This window comes from Bufo gargarizans, chromosome 1 (assembly GCF_014858855.1).
Source record: "Bufo gargarizans isolate SCDJY-AF-19 chromosome 1, ASM1485885v1, whole genome shotgun sequence".
NCBI classification, from domain to species: Eukaryota; Metazoa; Chordata; class Amphibia; order Anura; family Bufonidae; genus Bufo; species Bufo gargarizans.
The window spans coordinates 660,652,053-660,668,803 of record NC_058080.1 but is presented as its reverse complement, the minus strand read 5'-3'; the positions used below and the strand labels follow the sequence as shown (position 1 = coordinate 660,668,803).

At 44.4% G+C, this 16,751-nt stretch overlaps 1 protein-coding gene across 1 annotated transcript; it reads left to right on the top strand.

Annotated features, from left to right (window-relative positions):
- Positions 1-814: 814 nt before the first annotated feature.
- LOC122929322 lies at positions 815-16,223 on the top strand. Its single transcript, XM_044282847.1, has 9 exons — positions 815-1,012; positions 7,988-8,041; positions 8,118-8,173; positions 8,248-8,328; positions 8,418-8,493; positions 8,591-8,810; positions 9,005-9,164; positions 9,255-9,695; positions 16,022-16,223. Exons 1-9 carry the CDS (start codon positions 815-817, stop codon positions 16,221-16,223), a joined length of 1,488 nt encoding a protein of 495 aa, XP_044138782.1.
- Positions 16,224-16,751: the final 528 nt, after the last annotated feature.

Below are 16,751 nucleotides of genomic sequence, written 5' to 3'. Positions count from 1 at the left end.
AACTTGGCCAGAAGCACATTCAGCTTCTGCGCCGTTGGATGAGTGCACGCATACTGTTGTCTCTTGGCAATTGCTTCAGAGATCAATTGCTGATGAAATGACTGATGAGAAGTAGGAGGAGGCGCAGGAGCATCAGGACCAGAAGATGATAGGAAGGACAGACAGCTCCCTTTGGCTGAGGTGGTGGATGTCAACCATTCAAGAACCGCTGGGTAGCTGGTCAAGACACGACCGCTAGATGACACCGGTGTAGCGGATTGTATTTAGCCTGGCCTGTTTGTATCATGTAGGACGACATTCGGTTGATTGTATGGCTATGTATTGTAAACTGTAATGTTTACTGTGTTGGATGCATTGCTTTTCTGTGCCTCCTCCCTTCCCCCTTTATTTTTCCTGTCCCATTCTTTTCCCAGCAGGGTGTGGTCTCAGGGACACTGGAAGACCAGTAATCTAGCTGTTCTGTCCCTCCTCCATCTCCCATCAGCCCTTGCTATTGTCTGTCCCCACCCTTCCTTGTACCATGGTCATCTATGTGCCCCATTGTATGTAAATAAGGCTGTTGGGGGGTTTAAAGTGTGTGCCATGTCCAAATAAAGTTAGTTCTGCTCCTGATGCTGTGTGTCGTCCAGTCATTGGGATTGCTGTTGGGATATTATTGGACTATTTTGCCTGCTGGAATTACTACTCTATGGATTTATGATACTTGTTCCTGAGCCTCACTGGGATCTTAGGTGGAGATTGGCTGTGGAATATCAGCTCTCCGCTACATTGGTTGGCAGCGCTGGGATCCAGACTCACAGAGGAACAAGGATTAATGGAGATTGATTACTCCACTTTAAAACGATCCACACTTAAAGATCTTCTGGAAGCAAGAGGTATTTCAGCCAGCAACAAAACAAAGGCAACACTTATCTCTGAAATAATGGCAGAAATCCGAGCAGAGGATGATTCGGTCACTGCACAGAGGGACGAGACAGACGGAACAGAGCAAGCAGAGTTCCAAAGGCAGCTCGTATTCAGATTGTCATTTTATGGGGAGAACCCACCAGTGGAAATTATCTCCAAGACAATGACAGAGGTTCAAGCATTTATAACGCGGCAAAGGAGACCACAAACACCAACCCCGGACATCCCCAAGCCGATCCGTGCTGGATCAGACTGTGTATGCCGGCTTGTGGGCAAGGGGGAGCAGTGTAGCGGATTGTATTTAGCCTGGCCTATTTGTATCATGTAGGACGACATTCGGTTGATTGTATGGCTATGTATTGTAAACTGTAATGTTTACTGTGTTGGATGCATTGCTTTTCTGTGCCTCCTCCCTTCCCCCTTTATTTTTCCTGTCCCATTCTTCTCCCAGCAGGGTGTGGTCTCAGGGACACTGGGAGACCAGTAATCTAGCTGTTCTGTCCCTCCTCCATCTCCCATCAGCCCTTGCTATTGTCTGTCCCCACCCTTCCTTGTACCATGGTCATCTATGTGCCCCATTGTATGTAAATAAGGCTGTTGGGGGGTTTAAAGTGTGTGCCATGTCCAAATAAAGTTAGTTCTGCTCCTGATGCTGTGTGTCGTCCAGTCATTGGGATTGCTGTTGGGATATTATTGGACTATTTTGCCTGCTGGAATTACTACTCTATGGATTTATGATACTTGTTCCTGAGCCTCACTGGGATCTTAGGTGGAGATTGGCTGTGGAATATCAGCTCTCCGCTACAACCGGGAACTCAGGCCTCTCACTATGACTCCTGCTGCCACGCCCCCTTACTCTGCTGCGACCTGTGCCTGCGCCAGAAACATTTAGGCCTCTGCCATTCCCCTGTGCAGGACCTGGCACTTCTCTGACTGACATCATGTTAAATCAAATAAATAAATAAAAATGAAATTAAAACACCCCAAAAAAGTCTGTAATTTTCTCACTTCACCACACAACGGCTAATAAGCCCTTTATTTCCACTAATACACACACCAAAGAAGGCTTTAGAACATATAACTGCACTGCTGAACGGCAAATAGGCCCTCACTTTTTGCCACAAAAGGCTTTAGAACATACTGTATAACTGCACCGCGGAACGGCAAATAATATATATTTTTTTGCCACTGATACACTCCAAAAAGGGCTTAAGAACATATAACTGCACTGCTGAACGGCAAATAGGCCCTTACTTTTTTCCACTTATACATGCCACAAAATGCTTTAGAACATACTGTATAACTGCACCACGGAACGGCAAATAATATATATTTTTTTGCCAGTAATACATGCCAAAAAGGCTTTAGAACATATAACTGCACTGCTGAACGGCAAATAGGCCCTTACTTTATTCCACGTATACACGCCACAAAAGGCTTTAGAACATATAACTGCACCGCTGAACAGCAAATAATATATATTTTTTTGCCACTAATACATGCCAAAAAGGGCTTTAGAACATATAACTGCACTGCTGAATGGTAAATAGGCCCTTACTTTTTTCCACTTATACACGCCACAAAAGGCTTTAGAACATATAACACAGGCTTCTCCCTCCTCCCATTGTATGTGTGATTTCACGCTGGAGATAACTGGGAGTTTACTGTGCGTCAGACCTTATGCTCCTGTAATTGCCCATACAGCCCCTGTAATTGCCCATACGGCACAGGTAGGTTAGCGTTAGGTCCTGTGCCACTATGAGAGATCCTGAAGAGGTGCATGGGCTCCGATATGTTCTTGATATAAGAATATATTGGCAAAAGTCTCATTTTTAATATTAGAGTGAGGGTTTAGCCATATAGTGTCAATCAGGGGCGTTGCTAGGGTCTAAAGACATCCAGTGCACAAGACCACGTGAAGCCACGCCCCCACCCCGTGAAGCCACGCCCTCTTATTAACCCCTTTCAGCAGTCACCTCTTCAGTGTATGGGGACTGCTGAAAGGGGTTAATAACTACAGTGAAGGGCCTAGCTGTCTGGGCAACCCCACAGATCATCCTAACCTATGGTCAGCCTAATTTAAAATTAAGCAAACCCCCCAACTATAAACTAATCACAGAAGTTGGAACCCATAAACCCCCCTTGTACTTGTTCCGCTACTTGCAGGCTGCGTGAGCATGAGTTCAGAACTTCGGATCGAAGTGACTGAAGTTCTGAACTCATGCCCGCGCAGCCTGCAAGTAGCGGAACAAGTACAAGGGGGGTTGGGGGATGATCTATGGGATTGCCCAGACCGCTAGGAATAGCCTAATAAAAAAAAATCCCACCAGCATAGGCGTACGCAGCCTATTGCATTAGGGTGTGCACCCTAAAGCACAAACACACACGCCGCGTGCGCGCATGTATGTATGTATATATTATATACACATACACACTCCCACATATACACAAATACACTCTGCATACATACATACATACAGACCCGCACTATCAATATAATGAAGGGAGAAGAAATAATTTTTAAACTTACCCGCAATTTTCACCCTATAAGACGCTCCGGCCCATAAGACGCACCTAGATTTTAGAGGGGGGAAATAATAAAATATATTTTTCATTACGCCCAAGGTCAGACCACCAATCAGACCACCAATGTTAATCAGACCTCAGCTGACAGCCCCAATAAAACCCTTAATGTTAATAAGACCCCAATAAGACCTCAGATCAGACCCCAATGTGAATGACCCCCAATCAGACTACAGATAAGAGCCCCAGTGCCTCGTATCAACCCCCAGTGCCTCATATCAGCCCCCAATGCCTCATATTAACCCCCAGTGCCCCTCTTCAGCCCCCCCGGTGCCTCATATCAGCCCCCAGTGCCCCTATGAAGCCCCCCAGTGTCCCTTTTCAGCCCCTAGTGCCTCATATCAGCCCCCAGTGCCCCTCTTTAGCCCCCCAGCAGTTTCTCTTCAGCCCCCCAGTGCCTCATATCAGCCCCCAGTCCCTTATATAAGCCCCCCCCAGTGCCTCTCTTATGCCCTCCAGCAGCCTCTCTTCAGCCCTCCAGCAGCCTCTCTTCAGCCTCCAGTGCCTCACATCAGCCCCCAATGCCCCTCTTTAGCCCCCCCCTTGCATCATATAAGCCCCCAGTGCCCCTCTTCAGCACCCCAGCAGCCTGTATTTAGCCCCCCAATGCCTCATATCAGCCCCCAGTGCCTCATATCAGCCCCCAGTGCCTCACATCAGCCCTAATGCCCCTCTTCAGCCCCCCTTGCCTCATATCAGCCCTCAGTGCCCCTCCTCAGCCTCCCGGCAGCCTCTCTTCAGCCCCCCACCAGTGCCTCCATCAGCCCCCAAATAAAAAGAAAAAAAAACACTTACCGTTCCTTCTCCGGATGCTGATGATCTTCATCGCCCCCACTCGGTAATCCTCTTGTATAGTCACAGCGTGGCCTCACACTGTGCGCAGCCTTCACAGTGGAGCACTGAGGACCAGGAAGGAAGAGGTGAGTATAGCACTTCCCGGCAATGACAAAACCTCAACGCCTATGCCCACCACCAGCATAAACATTCGGGGCACTTGACAAAACATTCGGGGCTCCATCCCCGAATGTTTTGACCTAACGATGCCCCTGGTGTAAATTACACTTACCATTGTAGTGCACCAACTTTGGTAATGTTTTATATAATTAATCACATCAGCACATTTGGTCACCCTGTGTAGGATGTTTTTTTGGTACATGTGGTCCGTTGCAGGCATCCCCCATTGTATGCATTTTTGCTGGGGAATGCTGATGGCAACAGATCACATGTGCAGGATTTTCTCCCCAGTTATAAATGTGCAACATCATTTGTAGTTTTGAGCATTTTTCTGCTTCTTAAGACCACTTTACTTTGTTATTCCACTAATACACTCCACAAAAGGCTTTAGAACAGCAAATAATATATATTTTTTTGCCACTAATACACGCCAAAAACGGCTTTAGAACATATTACTGCCGTCTTGCCACTCTACCCCATAGCCCAGACATATAAAGAATACGGGAGATTGTTGTCATATGTATCACACAGCCAGTACTTGCCAGATATTCCTGCAGCTCTTTTAATGTTGCTGTAGGCCTCTTGGTAGCCTCCCAGACCAGTTTTCTTCTCGTCTTTTCATAAGTTTTAGAGGTACGTTCAGTTCTTGGTAATGTCACTGTTGTGCCATATTTTCTCCACTTGATAATGACTGTCTTCACTGTGGTCCATGGTATATCTAATGCCTTGGAAATTCTTTTGTACCCTTCTCCTGACTGATACCTTTTAACAATGAGATCCCTCTGATGCATTGGAAGCTCTTTGTGGACCATGGCTTTTGCTGTAAAAAGAGAAAAAGGTCCAGCTCGGTTAAAATGTTACCTTTATTTTTCAGTGCAGATAAAAGCCAGTTACAGTCCAGTCTACATGTTTCGGATCAGAGACAGTAGCGATCCTTCCTCATGACATACACATACTGAGGAGGGGGTTGGATATATAGCTCCTCCACTTGAAAGCAGGTGGACACAATAACTACAAGTCCCTCCTTCAAATGAAATTGACAACATGTGCTAAAAAGCATGGTTAATTAAAACAAAAGAACACATACAAGTCATGGATCAAAAATTCAATAATGTAATATCAGGTCATGTTTCCGATTGAGTCCACTTGGTGTAGTGGACCCCATTTTAAAGATCCAAAAGGACTCAAAAGCTTCTTCTTGTAATTACCACCCCTAGGTGGTGGAGTAGCCCTTTCCAGGCCTTGCACTGTTAAACCCTCTGTGTTGCCACCATGCACCACTGAAAATGCAGGCTAACTGCAGACACATTCCTGGCATGTGAATGAGGAATTTCAGAGATATGCCTGCACAGTCTAACCTTAAGGCCATTGGTGGTGCAACCAATATACTGGAGGGAACAGAGAGTACATGAAATACATCATACCACATGAGTGGTGTTACAGTTGATGTATTGTTTGATGGAAAAACTTTGATTCATGGCATAGGAAAAAACTTCCTTGCCAGGTCGCATATAAGAGCAACACATACAGATTTTATGCCCACATTTGTAGCTTCCGAGAAACCGCAACCACACTGGAGAAGCTCGTGCCCCCTCAGAATACAAAGAGGGGCAGAGTCTGTTGCCCAGTGTGGGCGCTCTACGGGCTGAGCACAAGATGCCACCCTTCAAGACACTGCGCCATTGGTCATCTGTTGACAGTACAGGTAAGTGTTTTCTTACTATATTACAGATCTGCGAGTATTGTGCACCATAAGTAGTGACATAAACAGGCAGGCGGGAATGCTGTGACTGATCTGAGTTCTCAGAGCGACGTGTGGCTTTTGCTGTGGGATGCGACTAAGAAAATTTCAGGAAAGACCAACTAGAGCAGGTGAACTTTATTTGGGGTTAATCAGAGTCACTTTAAATGATGGCAGGTGTATGCTGACTCCTATTTAGCATGATTTTGAAAGTGATTGCTTAATTCTGAACACAGCTACATCCCCAGTTATAAGAGGGTGTGAACACTTATGCAACCACCTTATTTTTTTTTCTTCCCTCCACCTAAAAGATTTCAGTTTGTTTTTCAATTGAGTTGTACAGTTTATAGGTCACATTAAATGTGGAAAAATTTCAGAAATGATTTATCTTTGTCTCATTTTTTTACATCACAGAAACCTGACATTTAAACAGGGGTATATCCACTGTACATTCTAGTGAGTCTTTGAATAGCTCAAGTTCTTATATTCTTAAAAAGCTTCCTTTTCCTCTTATCAGGCTCTTCTCCTGCTCCCCCTCCTCTTCATTGACTCTCAGTTCCCTACTCAGATATGTCTTCAGTGAAGACAGGCTGGCTGCTCACTGAAGGATCAGATTACATAGGTGTCTCTATAGAGGGGAGGAAGAAGCTGCTGCAAACAGAGACATACAGAGAGACTGTTGCTGGTTTGTAAGTGATTAAGGGCTCTTTCACACTTGCGTTATAGTCTTCCGGCATAGAGTTCCGTCGTCGGGGCTCTATGCCGGAAGAATACTGATCAGGATTATCCCCATGCATTCTGAATGGAGTGAAATCCGTTCAGGATGCATCAGGATGTCTTCAGTTCCGGAACGGAACGTTTTTTGGCCGCAGCAAATAGCGCAGCATGCTGCGCTTTTTGCTCCGGCCAAAAATCCGGAACACTTGCCGCAACGACGGATCCGGAATAATAGCCCATTGGAATGTATTATTCCGGATCCGTCCTAACATCTTCAGTTCTTACGACGCAACGACGGATCCGGATGTTGCGTCTGCGCCTGCGCCAGGAAGTAGGAAGGGCTTGGCTGGCGCCAACTTCGGCAGACAACCCGCGCGGGAGAGGACAGGTCGTGTCATCAGCTCCTGGAGGTGAGTTTTCAGTGTGTGTTTTGTCTGGAAATATACATTAACTACATGCATCTACTATGTCCTAGACATAGTAGATGCATGTAGGAGGCAGCAAATGAATGCTGGGGGTAGTAGTCCCCTGGGGAATACTGCCCCCAGCACCCACCGTGCAGTCACCCCAGCTGCAGTCAAAAGTGCTTTTTCTTTGGGACTGCAGCTGGCTGGGGTGACTGCATGGTTGATGTTGGGGGTAGTAGTCCCCTGGGGAATGCAGCCCCCCGCACCCACCGTGCAGTCACCACAGCTTCAGTCCAAAGTGCTTTTTCTTTGGGACTGCAGCTGGCTGGGGTGACTGCATGGTTGATGTTGGGGGTAGTAGTCCCCTGGGGAATGCAGCCCCCCGCACCCACCGTGCAGTCACCCCAGCTTCAGTCCAAAGTGCTTTTTCTTTGGGACTGCAGCTGGCTGGGGTGACTGCATGGTTGATGTTGGGGGTAGTAGTCCCCTGGGGAATGCAGCCCCCCGCACCCACCGTGCAGTCACCCCAGCTGCAGTCCAAAGTGCTTTTTCTTTGGGACTGCAGCTGGCTGGGGTGACTGCATGGTTGATGTTGGGGGTAGTAGTCCCCTGATTAAGGTAGTACTGTTGTTTAATATTAATGTGTTAATTTTCATCTTTTTGTTCTCATTTTTCTTAGGTTATATTTTTTGGGAGACAGACCTTATCTTCATCTTTGAAAAAAAAATGTCCAGTAAGTATCATTTTTGAGGGGTTTTTTTTCAATGATTGAAAAACAATTGTTTAATTATTTTTAATTTTTTCAATAGGCTATTCAAGTGAGTCCGGCAACTCTCCTCCAAGGCGACGAGTTCGCTTGGACACGGTATGTCATGTTTTAACTTTTTATTTTATTATCCCATTCATGTCCAAAATATGAATTTTATATTTCTTTTACAGCATTCGTCAACGGAGGAGAGGTATTCCGGCCCTGTTCCTACAGCGGGAGAGGAGGAAGTCGGGGGTGGACACCATGAATCGGTAATTTAATAAAAAATAAAAAATGCAGTGTGTTTTTTCTAAAATTATTAAAATTTAAGGTTATTAAGTTTGATATTCTTTTATTTTAGTCTAATCCTACTGTTGCATCAAGAGGTCGTCAGCAACCATCCACAAGGCGCCGGGGAGCACGCGGCGGTCGGGGACGTGTGAGTATATCTCAGTATTGATTCTTGTTATCTCATATGTGTAAATTATTACATTATTTTTTAAAATTAATAAATTATTTTCTCATTTTTTTTAGGGTTCAAGGGCCTCTGCCAGAACGGATGAGGAGGAATTATCTGGTTTCTATATAGACAACGAACTCCTCATCCATCTGGTGGAGGAACGCGTCCCACTCTGGGACCATACCGACCGCCGCCATGCAGACCATCACCTGACCCGGAGTCTGTGGATGGAGATTTGCGGCAAAATGCTGACGGATTGGGACGACCTCAGTGAAGGCAAACAGGAAGATTGCAGTAAGTATCCTTAAATTTTTTTAATTGATTAGTGATGTGTCATGTCCAACCTGCGGCCTCCAGCTGTTGCAAAACTACAACTTCCAGCATGCCCTATCCAGGCATGTTGGGAGTAGTAGTTTTGCAACAGCTGTAGGGCTGCAGTTTGGTAATGCCAGTAATTTGAGAGTAATGTTTATTTTCATATTTTTCAGAGACGGCAGTTATGGTGCGATGGCGCTCAATAAGGGACCGCTATAAGAAAGACTATAATGAGGAGGTCAATCGCCCGAGTGGGTCTGGCGGAACCCGCCGGCAGCCGTACCGCTATGCGGCTGCCCTAGGGTTCCTACGTAGAACCCTAGAGCTGCGAAGGTAAGTACAATAATCCCTAAAAAAATTGGTCAAATGGTGAAAACTATTTTAAAAAAATGCTAAATTTTTCTTTTTTTGTTTTTTTTACAGAACAACTAGCAGTACTCGGGCGCCAGAACCTCCTTCTGAAAGTCAACAAGAGGCGGTCCCTGCTGAGCTGCCACCCGCGGATCCCTCTCCACCTCGTCCAGCACCTGGTCAGGACCCAAATCGTCCTCTACTGGTGCCCTCTGGTGACGCAACAATGGCCGTTATGGCGCCACTTTTTGAGGCGTTGATGCGTCGCCAGAGGGCCGGTAGAAGCCGCCAAGCTGATTATGAAGACCTCACAAGGCTCTTGTATGAGACCTTGTGTGGTTACAGCAATAGGATTGTAGCCATCGAGGCCGAGCTGAGAAGTCTGCGCGGGTGTGTGTCGCAGTTTTCTCAGCCGGGCCCGCTACAAACCTATTGGCCGTCAATTATTCAGCTGGTGGCGGACTTCACGCCCGACCAGGTGTTGGAGTTCAGACGTAGGGTGGAGGATGCGGTGTGGGATTTGAGACACCGTACAACTCCTGTTCCCCAACCACCAACCTATCCCCCCTCCCATTCCTATCCCCCCTCCCATTCCTATCCCCCACCACAACCTCCTCACCCCTTCCAACCTCCTCACCCCTTCCAACCTCCGCAAACTCCAACCCGTCCACCTCAACCACCTCCCCATTCTACAACCCCCGAGCCTTTTTACCACTCTTCTTTCTCTCCTCAAAACTACTTCCAACAAGCAACTTTCACCACTCCTTCTTCGCTGGCTCGGACAACTCCTTCACCCAATCCCCCATCCCGTTTGCATACTCCCTCTGTCTCTCCTCCCACATCACACATTTCAGTCTCCACCAGAACATACGAAGGTGGAGAGGGATCAAGCCGTGCACTGCCTTCCACCCCCCAACCTCCTCCTACAATTCCTCAATACCAGGATTTGTAATTTTTGTTATTTCAAATTTTATATTAATATTGTTTTATTTATATATATTTTTATTTTATAAAATTCAGTAAAATTCAGTTCAAAGTTTTTATGTGTCCTTGTGTTTTTTTTACTTATCTAAAAATAAAGGCCCAACATGCTCTTCCACCGCTTGTGGAGCAACACAGGAACTGTCGCTCTACAGGCGGTGGGAGAGGGTGTTGTGGATAAAGGCCTGACACGCTCTCACACCGCTTGTGGAGCGACACAGGAACTGTCGCTCTACAGGCGAGGGAGAGGGTGTGGTGGATAAAGGCCTGACACGCTCTCACAAGGCTTGTGGAGCGACACAGGAACTGTCGCTCTACAGGCGGTGGGAGAGGGTGTGGTGGATAAAGGCCTGACACGCTCTCACACCGCTTGTGGTGCGACACAGGAACTGTCGCTCTACAGGCGGAGGGAGAGGGTGTGGTGGATAAAGGCCTGACACGCTCTCACACCGCTTGTGGAGCGACACAGGAACTGTCGCTCTACAGGCGGTGGGAGAGGGTGTTGTGGATAAAGGCCTGACACGCTCTCACACCGCTTGTGGAGCGACACAGGAACTGTCGCTCTACAGGCGGAGGGAGAGGGTGTGGTGGATAAAGGCCTGACACGCTCTCACACCGCTTGTGGAGCGACACAGGAACTGTCGCTCTACAGGCGGTGGGAGAGGGTGTGGTGGATAAAGGCCTGACACGCTCTCACACCGCTTGTGGAGCGACACAGGAACTGTCGCTCTACAGGCGGAGGGAGAGGGTGTGGTGGATAAAGGCCTGACACGCTCTCACACCGCTTGTGGAGCGACACTGGAACTGTCGCTCTACAGGCGGTGGGAGAGGGTGTGGTGGATAAAGGCCTGACACGCTCTCACACCGCTTGTGGAGCGACACAGGAACTGTCGCTCTACAGGCGGAGGGAGAGGGTGTGGTGGATAAAGGCCTGACACGCTCTCACACCGCTTGTGGAGCGACACTGGAACTGTCGCTCTACAGGCGGTGGGAGAGGGTGTGGTGGATAAAGGCCTGACACGCTCTCACACCGCTTGTGGAGCGACACAGGAACTGTCGCTCTACAGGCGGAGGGAGAGGGTGTGGTGGATAAAGGCCTGACACGCTCTCACACCGCTTGTGGAGCGACACAGGAACTGTCGCTCTACAGGCGGAGGGAGAGGGTGTGGTGGATAAAGGCCTGACACGCTCTCACACCGCTTGTGGAGCGACACAGGAACTGTCGCTCTACAGGCGGTGGGAGAGGGTGTGGTGGATAAAGGCCTGACATGCTCTCACACCGCTTGGGGAGCCAGCCAATGATAGTGGCTACTCATGCGGTGATAAGATTTTTAGTAAAAATAATATAAATTTTATTTAAAAAGAAACACCATACTACTATATTTGAAAAAGTTATTAAACTTTATTATTGAATATTTTTTTGGGAAAAAAAAACAGCAACAGTACAAAATTTGAATTTTAAACATTCTGGTCCTGCCACTGTAAACGTCCAGCATCTGAGCTGAAGTAGGCAGCAAATGAATCTCGCATGGCGGACACAGCAACAGTACCACGTGGCCCAAAAGTTTCAATACTACACATTTCGCTGTCCTCGATTATTCGCTCAATCGCGGGTTCTTTAGTCCGTATGAAATTGTGAAGAACTACCCCACACTTTACTACTTCGTCTACTGTTTCAATCTTCAATTGAATCGGTTTAGCAAAAACTCTCCATTTAGAGACAAGGATCCCAAAGGTGCACTCGACCATTCTTCGTGCCCTTGTTAAGCGATAATTGAAAATCCGTTTTGTGGCATCCAATCCACGGCTGGAGTAGGGTTTAATCAGGTTTCCAGACATTTGGAAAGCTTCATCCCCCACCAAGACGTATGGCAGTGGTGGACTGTCGGTTCCAGGCATAGGTTCAGGAGGTGGAAAGTCAAAGCGCCGATTGTACACGCTCCGTCCCATGAAAGAGTTTTTGAAAATCATTGAATCATTGGTGCGGCCATATGCACCAATATCAACTGCCACAAACCGGTACTCAGCATCAGCGATGGCCATTAAAACAATTGAAAAATACTTTTTATAATTATAAAATTCTGATCCGGTACCTGGTGGCTTTATAATACGGATATGTTTTCCGTCCACTGCGCCGACACAATGCGGAAATTGACAGACCTCATAATTTTTTTTTTCAATTTGAAGCCATCTCTGCTGATTGGGAGTAGGTATGAACTCCTCATGCAGTTCCTCCCATAAAACTTGGCATGTTTCTTTTACAATAGTTGAAATCGTTGAAATCCCAAGCCGGAAATGGTAGTGTAGCGACGTAAAACTGTCACCTGTAGCCAGAAAGCTGAACAAAAAATAAAGAAAATAATAGATTAGTAATTTGAAATACTTAAACATTTTAGATTATGGATTTGTCTAATTTGATATGGCCTGAATCACAATAATTATCATAAATATCGTTATGAGTAAAATTTTACTATACTTGAAAGCATCAATATATATTTACTGCCTGTAATATTTATATTAAATACATACAGATTAGTATAGCTGCTATGAAAATCTTCTAAAGAAATTGTTAATGAAATATAAATACTAGACAACACATATAAATAATAAAAATTAATATATATATATGTCATTATCTTACCGGATGGTCAACATGAGTCGTTCTGTAGGTGACACACTCCTGCGGAAATACGTATCCATCCTGGCCAGTCTTGGTGATACTCGGTCTAGGAGCTCATCAAAGCTAGCCATGTTCATGCGAAAAAAATTATTAAATTTTTCGGGATAATGACGCAATTCCGGATACAGGACTTCAAATGCTCCTTCGGTAATCCGTGCAGACGAAATTGGATGAACCCAATAACGACGAAGACAACGCCGACGTCTATCTCGCTGTTGTTTCCTCCATCTTGAAACCAAGATCAGCGCTTTGAAAGCAAACTCTTGTTCAGGCATCATCCTGGCGACAATCCTAAGCAGAATCTGAGCTAGTCCCTTAAAGGTTTACTTTTTATAGACCAAAATATTTGCATATTTTATTAGTTGTACAACAGTGATAAGATTAGTTTCTGATTAATTTTTAGTGATAGGATTAGTTTCTGATTAGAAATTATTTTGCATACCGGATCCGCTCTAAAATACACGACGGATCCGCTGTTTCAACGGATCCGTACGACGGATCCGTCTACATACCGGATCCGTACGGTGGATCCGGACAAAAAACGCAAGCGTTGCCTTCAGGATTTCCGGATCCGTATCTCCGGAAAAAAGCCGGAAAGACGCATCCGGAATGAAAAAATGATGCGTTCTCACGCGTTTTTCCGGATCCGGCGTGTAATTCCGGCAAATGGACTACACGACGGATCCGGCCAACGCAAGTGTGAAGGAGCCCTTACTCTCTTAACTTTACTGCTGTATTCATATCCAAAACTGCTTAGTTCTGCTATGTAATGACATCCATTATTTCTGCTGCTTCTGAGGGTATTCTATAGAGACTTAGTGAGCAGAACTCCTTGTTTTTCCAAGTACAGTGTATGGGTAACATAAAATCAGTTAGCCTCCACTTACCAGCTCATAAAAAAATAGAATTACAGACCAACTGCAGAACGAAAACCAGATGCAAGTCGTATAATGGCAATAAATAGTGTTATTTCTCATGTACACACAGCAGCTCTGAAAAATTACTGTATAAATTCTTAAGGTTACATCGTGATCTGCCGACAACACGTGCTGCTGCAGATGTCTGTGACTGCGCTCTCATTAGACAACTGCGATCACAGGGAGAAGTGCCGTGACCAGTAGGAATGGTCAGTAAGTGATAAATGCTTGTAGCTCTGTGCTACAAGCATCGATCACATTGTAAAATGTAAAAGCCGGCATGGGGCACTTTTCCATATATAAGATCGCCACCTTCTGGCTGTAATATTAACTGTCAGCCTGTAGGGTGTGCATTAACCTCTTCCTGCCTTTACTATGGCAGAAAGTGGTTAATTAATTTAAAGAGGACCTTTTACCACTTCTGACATGTCTTTTTTAATAACTTCATGCATTCCCTGTGTAATAACAATTCTGTTATTTATATGTAATGTAATCTATTTTTATGCCTGTGTGTTGTGCCGTTCCTTTATTATTTGTACTAGAAGTTATGAATGAATTGCTAGCAGTCTGCAGTAAGGGTACAGAGGGGTGGTAACCAGTTGGGGGGGTGTACTTGCACAGTCTGAAAATAGCAGCACTGATTGGATAGAATGATTTATGATGATTCACAACTTCTAGCAGGAATAATAAAGGAATGGCACAACATAGAGCCATAAGAATAGATGCTCCAGAATTGTTAGTACATGGGGAATGCATGAAGCTATTAAAACAGGCATGTCAGGAGTGGTGAAAGGTCCTCTTTAAAAAAAAAAAAAAGTTAAAAAAAATATATATAATAATAATTTTAATAATAAAAAGAGAAATACATAAAAAATTCTAAAAAAGTTATATTCTTTTTTTTTTATTATATTTTTTTTTTCCCCACTTCCCTAAAGTTGTTGTTACCTGTCCTTAGGATTCCTGGCTTCCTGGCTGCTCCAGTCAGTGCCCTTTGCCGCTTCTGACGACTTCCGTGCTCATGGAGCGTCCCCATCACCATGGGAACGTCTCCATATACTAGAATGTACTGTCGGATTTGAAAATTTTGTTGAAATCGCAATTCGATTAATTCAAGTTATATTAATCGAATTGCGATTTCAACTTAACACTGCTATATTCCATATTCGTTAATTCTAGCCTAATATGGAATATGGCAGTGCTAAGCTGAAGTCGCAATTCGATTAATTCAAGTTATAATAATCGAATTGCGATTTCAACTTGGACCTTGTTTACTATGGTTGGCTTGGTAGAATTAGCGAATATGACGAATGTATTTGTCATATTCCACAAAATGAAGCTAACGAATGTATTCGTCATATTCCACAAAACGAAGATAACAAAGTATTCTCCATCTTCATTTTAGCTACCTATTCATCAACTTCGCTAATTCTAGCAATCATATAGGAAAGTTTACTATAGAGACAGCTAAGTTTAATTCGCTATGCGATTATATTACTTAGCTTTTTTTTTAAATAAATAGAATAATTATAATACCTGATAATTATTATAATTATTCTATTTATAAAAAAAAAAGCAAAGTAATATAATCGCATAGCGAATTAAATTTGCTGTCTCTATGGTAAACTTTCCTATATGATTGCTAGAATTAGCGAAGTTGATGAATAGGTAGCTAAAACGAAGATGGAGAATACTTCGTTATCTTTGTTTTGTGGAATATGACGAATACATTAGTTATCTTCGTTTTGTGGAATATGATGAATACATTCGTCATATTCGCTAATTCTACCAAGCCAACCATAGTAAACCAGGTCCAAGTTGAAATCGCAATTCGATTATTATAACTTGAATTAATCGAATTTCGACTTCAGCTTAGCACTGCTATATTCCATATTAGGCTAGAATTAACGAATATGGAATATAGCAGTGCTAAGTTGAAATCGAAATTCGATTATTATAACTTGAATTAATCGCATTGCTATTTCAATAGGAGAGTAGCCTTTAAGTTAAAATCGCAATACGCGATTATTTAAATCGCATATTAATCGCGATAACTAGAATAATGACGAATATTCGATTTCAAATAATATAAAACGAATATTCTATGGCACCTGCCATTCTAACGAATATGGCACCTGCCGCTCATCACTAATAGTGAAACAGTAACACCAGAATTCACTCTGTAAAAGTGAAAACCCGTATATCAGTCTGACAAGAGACAGTACATGGACTCCGAATAAGCTGAAAAATACTTCTTTATAAAGAAAAACTATAGGTCAAATTCCACAAAGCAGCTCACAAACCGTTGACGCAATTATCCAGCTGACCGGAGCAACGGGCTATTCTTTCCGGTCGCATAGAAACGTCACTTCCTGCATTACGTGGAGCGCAGCAGAGACCCTGGAAGTCGCAGTAGAGAGAGACGCTGAGGACGCCGAGGACCACGTGCGCACCAAAGCCATCTAGGATCGGATCATCGCTAATACAGACACTCTTCTATAACAGCTCCCTGAGACCCAGATTTATGGGGTAAGACTGATCTTTTTTCCAAAGTGACTGTCTTCCAGGATATAAGCGGACTAACATCAATGCAAGTTTTATTTATTTTTATGCAGACCATTCTACTTGGTCCTTTACATATTGTGCACACCCATACGTTTTAAATAGGACCTCTATGCAGACTGATCACCTGCACAAGTAGGTCAATTATCTTCTTATACAGAGGTATATATACAGTATACTTACCTACCTATCATTTTAACCATCAGTTACATAGGGATATATATATACTGTATACCTATCTACTTACCCTACACCTTGTGGTTTAGACACCACTACGATTGATAGATTGAGTGGTGTAATTTTATATGTAAATTTTATATGCAAATCTCTATATATATACCCAGCCATCTGAGTGCCCTCCACCTTGTGAATTTCTATAGTGTACCCAATACTTTGGCAATAGGTACTGCCATATTGGAGAGAGCACCAACC